The sequence below is a fragment of the Rutilus rutilus genome (genome assembly GCF_951802725.1).
Source record: "Rutilus rutilus genome assembly, chromosome: 9".
Taxonomy (NCBI): domain Eukaryota; kingdom Metazoa; phylum Chordata; class Actinopteri; order Cypriniformes; family Leuciscidae; genus Rutilus; species Rutilus rutilus.
This window is the reverse complement of record NC_140223.1, coordinates 33,237,397-33,244,947: the sequence shown is the minus strand read 5'-3', so window position 1 is coordinate 33,244,947 and position 7,551 is coordinate 33,237,397. Positions and strand designations below refer to the sequence as shown.

Below are 7,551 nucleotides of genomic sequence, written 5' to 3'. Positions count from 1 at the left end.
TCACGCTCAAAACCGTTTTTCTGATAGCACTGTCTTCAGTAAAACGTGTGGGAGACCTTCACGCGTTATCCACTAACGCTGCGTGCCTCGAGTTCGGACCCAATGACTCTAAAGTTATTCTCAGAGCGAGGCATGGGTATGTCCCCAAAATTTTGGGCACTCCCTCCAGAGCGCAGGTCATTTCCCTTTCAGCCCTGCCGAATGCTGGCTGCGAGGCAGATAGTAATCTCCTCTGCCCAGTCAGGGCGCTGAGAAGCTATATTTCACGCTCCGCCGCCTTCAGGCGTTCAGAGCAGCTCTTTGTTTCGTTTGGTGGGCGCACCAAGGGTCTCGCCGCCTCGAAACACACCCTATCCAGATGGATAGTTGACACTATCGCAGCTGCTTACGCATCTAAAAACCTGCAGTGCCCTTTGGGCATTCGGGCGCACTCCACCAGAGGCATGGCCTCATCGTGGGCGTGGTCCAGTGGGATTCCCATTCATGACATTTGTGCAGCGGCAGGCTGGGCCTCCCCTTCCACATTTGTTAGGTTTTACAACCTGGAAGTTCCCGCTTTGCAGGCCAAAGTGTTATCAGTCTAGTCTCGCGTAGCCATCCCACTGTCTGTGCGCGGGCTATGTTGCTATTTAGCTCTACTGGTTGAGCTGCACTATGTGGAAGTATCAGTTGGACCGGCTGTGCCGCTCCCTGTCCCATATTATGTGCTTGTGTACTGTGGTATCTCGGCCGCCCAGCTCCGCTTCGCGTTCCCTGGGCTCTCCATGGGATTCATTCAGGATGCAGGGCGCGCGCACGGCGTTGACAAGGGTGTTCCCGCAGCGTAAGCTAGCTTACGCAATACGAGAGAACCTCTCGTAAGAGAACGTACTCGGTTACTAACGTAACCTCTGTTCTCTCTAGAGAGGGAACGAGTATTGCGTAACCCGCCGTGCTCTCGCCTCGAGCTCATTTCGCTTCATGCGACAGAAACCAGCGAAGCAGCCTCTGTTCCTTGCTTATATACGCTAAGCCACACCCCTAATGACGGGCTGTGACGCATTAAGCGCGCCAAGCGCGCTCATTGGACGTGACGTCACGCGCAAGGCTCAGCCATAGGCTGCTGCAGTTGCCGCAGAGCAGCCAATGGGCACGCGATTCGCCTGCCCTAGGTCTGCAGGCTGCCGCACTGCGTTGACAAGATTTAAAAAATTAAGGATAATTTTTGGCTTCAGTATCTCGAGAAAGGAGACTTTCCCGCAGCGTAAGCTAGCTTACGCAATACTCGTTCCCTCTCTAGAGAGAACAGAGGTTACGTTAGTAACCGAGTACGATATCTTACGCAGTACGAGAGACCTCTCGTAAGAGAACGTACTCGGTTACTAACGTAACCTCGGTTCTCTCTAGAAGAGGGAACGAGTACTGCGTATCTTGCCGTGCATGCACACGCTCTGGTTGCTTCGATGATGAAAAACCAGATAATAGCTGCCTGCGAGCGATATTTATAGGCCTAGACCACGGCCATTTCGGCGGGACGTGACGCAGCGGGCGCGAAGTGCCCTGATTGGGTCTGACGTCACGCCAGGCCTCGCTCGATAGGCTGCTGCAGTTGCCGCAGAGCAGCCAATAGGCGCGCGAGCTGTCTCGCCTATGTCTGCATTGCTGCTGCAACGCGTTTTGCATTATTACAAAATTAAGGATAATTTTTGGCTTCAATATCTCGCGGAAAAGGATTTTCCCCTAGCGTAAGATATCTTACGCAGTACTCGTTCCCTCTTCTAGAGAGAACCGAGGTTACGTTAGTAACCGAGTACGTTTTTGCGAAATTGACGTGTTTCCAGTGAGCGTATTTTCAATTCGCAATTTCAATTTGTGCAATTTGAAGGGTAATGGAAACACGGCTACTGACACGTGACAGGTCCAGATCACTATCTGGTACTATACGGTTATCCGGACCACACCTGACCACACGTGACCACAACCTCTCTTGGTTGGTCGTAACCCCAGTGACGGGTAGGTTTAGGGGCGGGGTTGGGGTAGGTCATCACATGTGGTCCGGATAACCGTATAGTACCCACTATTTTTAGTTGGAACTCAGCACTATTTCTGAATACCTAAAGTACTTTAAGAACAAAATAATTGGTCAAATTTACCAGACTTTAATTATACCAATTTAGTATACTAAAAGTGCAATTGCAGGGTATTCAAATTAAGTATATAAATATGTAAATGTATTTGTAGTATACTTAGCATAAGTATTTATAATACACTTTAGTATATTTATTTTTCACTGGAGTATAGTTCTTGAAGATTGTCTTTTTTTACTCAGAACATAGTCATACAATGCATCACTAATTACTGAAATGTTACCTAGTCACTCTTCAAGAACTACTAGTGATCTGGACCTTTATTTTAAAGTTAAAAAAAAGAAACAAAAAGAGATGTTTAAAGATGTCCAGATCACTAGTAGTTCCTACAAGTGATTAGGTAACACGAGTAATTAGTGATGCATTTTATGATATTCAGAGTAAAAAATTATGGTTGATTACGTCTCAGACACACGATAATGTTCTTTATGATTTGTCAGTTAATTAATAGTTATTCATGAGGCTAATCTCATTAAGTAATTGTTGATTACCTAATAAGGAACTATCTCCTAAATTTTAGATTACTTTCTGAATAGTTGAGCTTGTTTCTATACTGCAGTAGTTAATAGTAGTAGCTGAAGTGTTAATGTACTACTCATTCGTCCTGCATTACTTCCTAGTTACTTATTAATGACGGACCATTATTCTAAAGTGTTAACATTTATTGAAACACAGCTGGTAACTTCACAGACTCTAATCAGCATCACATTAGGCTATGTTGATGCACTAAGAGGAGGGATCTGTTTGTGTACAGATATATATATATATATATATATATATATATATATATATATATATGAAGAGTTCAGATGCAAAAGCCTCTAAGTGCCATCTGAAATTTTCTTCTAGAATTATCATTTTTATCAAGCTCATATATTTAAATTCAGTCATTTCACTTAAATGGCAATGAAAATTACCTATTTATTGTAATTTAAGTGAAATTACTGAACTTAAATATACAAGCTTGATAAAAATGATCATTCTAGAAGAAAATTTCAGATGGCACTTAGAGGCTTTTGCATCTGAACTCTTCATATATATATATATATCAGTGGAGGAAGTTCCTGCAATGCTGATCAAGTGTCCACCCACGAGACAAACAGTGATTCTGTTAGTTCCTGTCTCAGAGTCAACGCCTCCTTCCTCTCAAATATCATGTGAGGCTCTTCTCCCCAACATGCTTCTCATTCTCTGTCATGATTCAAGCTGACTCAACTCTTCAAGTAAGTTTCTTTTATTATGGTTATAATTAGTTGACAAAGTTATTTTGAGTGTTTTACAATTCAGAAATGTCTGAATGCAAATGGCACCATATTCAGGCTGACAGCATTCAAAATTCAAAGTCCTTCTGATTTAAATCTAAAATGAAAATTCGGTCATGCTTTATGTTGTAGCCCATATGACTTTAGTTTGTTCTTTCTTTCTGTGGAAGACAAAAGGAGATGTTAGACAACAATGTTTAGTGACTGACAGCATCACTCGCCATTCACTTCTAATGCATCTTTTTCTCGTTCAATGAAAGCGAATGGTCTCTTGTCGTTCTGTATAGCATCTCCTTTGGTGTCGAGTCACCTTTATTTCTATAATGCTTTATATAATACAGATCATTAAAAGATCATTAAAGATCATCAATTATTAAAATAGTTAATTTCATCTATAAAGCAGTTCTACAGAAAAACATTGATATCATCGTCCAGCTCAGGTCAGTTCTCATCCAATCGTGTGAGTGCAGTCAAAACGGTAATATTTCATGAGTCATAGAGGTTTGGAACAGCCAGGGGATGAGTAAATGATGACAGATCTTTCATTTTTGGGTGAACTATCTCTTTAAGTAAGAAAAAAAATATGATAAGACTAATAGTTTATATATAAAAAAAAAAAAAGTTTTATAATGATCTTATTTACTAATCAACTATAATGACAAAAAATGATGAGGGATTTTTTTGTGTGTGTTTGCACTTGTGAAAAAATAGTATATGATCATATGTATATGTATATAGTGGTCAACATTTGAAGTGTATAAAAACCTTTCATCAAAGTTATACATGAATTTTGAACAATACCTGTTCTTGTCTTAGGAGAACTTTGATGAACTTGTTTGGTCCACTTCAAATGTTGACTATATATGTATATGTATGACTATTACATTTTTAAAAAAGCAAGAAAGTGACTGTATTTCTAAGCACACTTTTAACAATTGCATTTTGTAATCATTTTACTTTTATAATCAGACATCGGACATATAGAAGTTATTTAAAACATTGCCATTGTCATCAAAGCACGCACTAAAAAAAAGTTCTTTCATTTTCCATTTTAGCAATGGACAACATCAACAACACACAGACGGAACAGAAAAACATCACGGATGTCAGCAGTGTTTTCACAAAGCAGGTTCTGCCTGTGTTGTACTCCATCATCTGCGCTTGTGCCTTCATTCTCAACGGACTTGCCGCTTGGATCTTCTTCAGGCTTCCCAGCTCCTCAGCATTAGTTGTTTATCTAAAAAACATGGTGTTGGCAGACATTCTGATGCTGTTTTCCTACCCGTGGCGTGTGGCCAGTGACCTCAGTAGCGGTGACTTGCAGACTACCAGGCTGATAGTCTGCCGCTACACGGCTGTGCTTTTCTACCTCAGCATGTACACAGGAATAACCTTTATGAGCCTCATCAGCTTGGAGCGCTACTTCAAAATCGTCCGCAGCACCTCCAATGTGTCTTCCTTCCTGCAGCGCGTTTCGGTAGCGAGAGGTTTCGCGCTGCTATCTTGGGCTGTCATGATGTTCTTCATGCTGCCAAACACCATATTAACCAACCAACCAATGCCTAAAGAATTTAACTGCATGGCCCTGAAAAGTGAGCTGGGTCGGCGCTGGCACGAAATTTCAGCCCACTTCACCGTTGGAGTCTTCTGGGTGGCGTTCATGCTGATGATGTTTTGCTACACCTCCATCGCCTGTCACGTGTACCGCTCTTACAGACGGGTGCAAAGGAACAGCAGTGAGGCAAGACGACGGTCAAATCGAAGCATATTCAGCTTGCTGGCCGTGTTTGTCTTCTGTTTTGTGCCCTACCACGTTTGTCGCGTTCCCTACACGCTTAGCCAAAGGTCCGAGGCTGGTTTAGGCGCGTACAACCTCTTCATTCTCTTGCAGATGAAAGAAGCTACGCTCTTTCTGGCCGCCCTTAACGTCTGTCTGGATCCCGTCATTTACTTCTTAATGTGCAGGACATTCAGAGAGTCACTTTTGCAGACTTTGTGTAACACTTCTGTAAACCGAGAAAACAGGAGGCCTTCAATATGTACTTGGCTGAGTGTCAGTAATCTGTAAGAGGAAGAGCAACGAAGGAAATGGAAAATGCCATTTTCAAGATGTAAAAGCAGATTTTACACTTTAAAACCACATATCTTGCTATGGTTTCCTTGCTTGAGAAAATGCAGAATGAGAAGGCAGAATGAAAGAAGGGCACACCGAAGTGGTGTTTTCCAGAAAACCAGTATCCAACCACAGCTCTCGAAATCATACTGAAATAAGCCTTAATGGCAAGGTATAAATAAAATGTACTCACCCTCATGCCATTTGAAATCTGATCTTAAAATAAATGCTTCATATTGATTTTATAGAAGAGCCATTTTAGGCTATGTGAAGAACCTTTCAGTGAACAGTTTTTTCTTAGTGTGAAGAAATTTTTAATAATCTGAAGAACCCTTTTCCACTTTAAAGAACCTTTTGTGTAATGGAAAGTTGCCATAGGTGTCAAAGGTTGTTCATGGAACCATAGATGCCAAAAAATGTTTTATTTAAGTGTGTACTTCTGTGAAATATAAATGGTGAAATTTTGAAGAATATCCCAGACAATCTTTCCCATACAATCAAAGTGAATGAGACTAGGGGCCCTATTTTAATGATCTAAGTGTGTGGTCTAAAGCACAGGGCGCAAGTGCACTTAGGGCGTCCGAATCCACTTTTGCAAGTATAACGATGGGAAAAATGGTCAGCGCGCCCGGCGCATTATCTTAAAGGGTTGTCCCTATTCTCTTAATGAGTAATGGGTGTGTTTTTGGCTTTACGTTCAATAAACCAATCAGAGTCTGACATGACGGAATTTATACACGGAAAAACGGAACGCTTCTCCAGAGAGGAAACGGATCTGCTCGTGCGCGAGGTTAAAGCGCTCAAGCAGACAATCTACGGGACAAGCCGGATTCCACCAAATCTTTATAGACACATTAATAATCTTTTACATTGTAATTTTGTGTATCTCACACTAACTAAAGTTAAAAAACATTCTGTTCTTTATAAGTATATAAAAAATATCTGCTGAAACCAATTGTTTTAGATAAACAAAAATAATAAAATCCATCTTACATAAAACATTCTATTCTTTAAAAGTATATAAATTATATAATACAAAATCACAGAGTGGTTCTCTCTCTCTCTCTCTCTCATTTAAGAGCACAACCTTAAAAGTTTACATTAGATATTTTAAAAGATTGATTAAATGAAATCTTTAAAGTTTCAATACATTCATATCTTCTATTTATCTTTTAGAAGACTTATGTATGATCAAGGCATTGATGCTTGCTTACAGGTCTATCACAGGCTCAGCTCCCTCCTACTTTCACTCACTCCTACGAGCCTACATCCCTACCAGACGCCTACGATCGGTCAACGAGCGACGTCTCGTGGTTCCATCACAGAAAGCCACAAAATCACTTTCCAGAACATTCTCATTCACAGTTCCATGCTGGTGGAACACTCTCCCCACCCTCATCTGGAATGCAGAATCCCTGACAACATTCAAAAAACAGCTGAAAACCCATCTCTTCCGTGAGCACTTAACTTCATAAAAAATTTAAAAAAAATAAAAAAATAAAAACCTTTCCCTTTAAAACCTCACTTATCGGGCTTATGCTACTCTGAATAATGCCTGAACTTCGTATTTTGACCACTTCTTGCGTTGTTGTTGTTTTTGCCTCTTCATGATGACTCGCTTAATTTAGTCCTAATTTGTAAGTCGCTTTGGATAAAAGCGTCTGCTAAATGACTAAATGTAAATGTAAATGTAAATATAAATTATTTTGTTTAACGGTGACGGTGTATAATTGTTATTAAACAATGTCTGTTCAAAACTTTAGATTTTTGAAAAACTGTACTTAGCTGTCTTAAATCTCATTTATGTGAAAAAGATTCAATCAGCATTTTTTGTCCATGCGGGGGTTTCGATTTTTATGGTGGGTGGTTTCCATAGCTATCCCATACAGCTAAACACAGAAAACTACATTTTTAAAAAAAAAAAAAAAAAAAAAAAAAAATAATTTAATAAAATGTAAACAAAGTTTTAGCTAAATAAAAACACCTTACATTTCCAGAGAGGCGAAGTAGTTCTTTATGCAATGATAAAAACAATCCAAAAAAGCAAATA

The 7,551-nt window shown here is 40.2% G+C and overlaps 1 protein-coding gene across 1 annotated transcript; it reads left to right on the top strand.

The window, feature by feature from the left end:
- Positions 1–3,227: 3,227 nt before the first annotated feature.
- Positions 3,228–6,438, top strand: LOC311297675 (P2Y purinoceptor 14-like). Its single transcript, XM_084420061.1, has 2 exons — positions 3,228–3,349; positions 4,444–6,438. The coding sequence occupies exon 2, from the start codon at positions 4,446–4,448 to the stop codon at positions 5,454–5,456; it is 1,011 nt and encodes a 336-aa protein (XP_084276187.1). The 5' UTR covers positions 3,228–3,349; positions 4,444–4,445; the 3' UTR covers positions 5,457–6,438.
- The last annotated feature ends 1,113 nt before the right edge of the window (positions 6,439–7,551 follow it).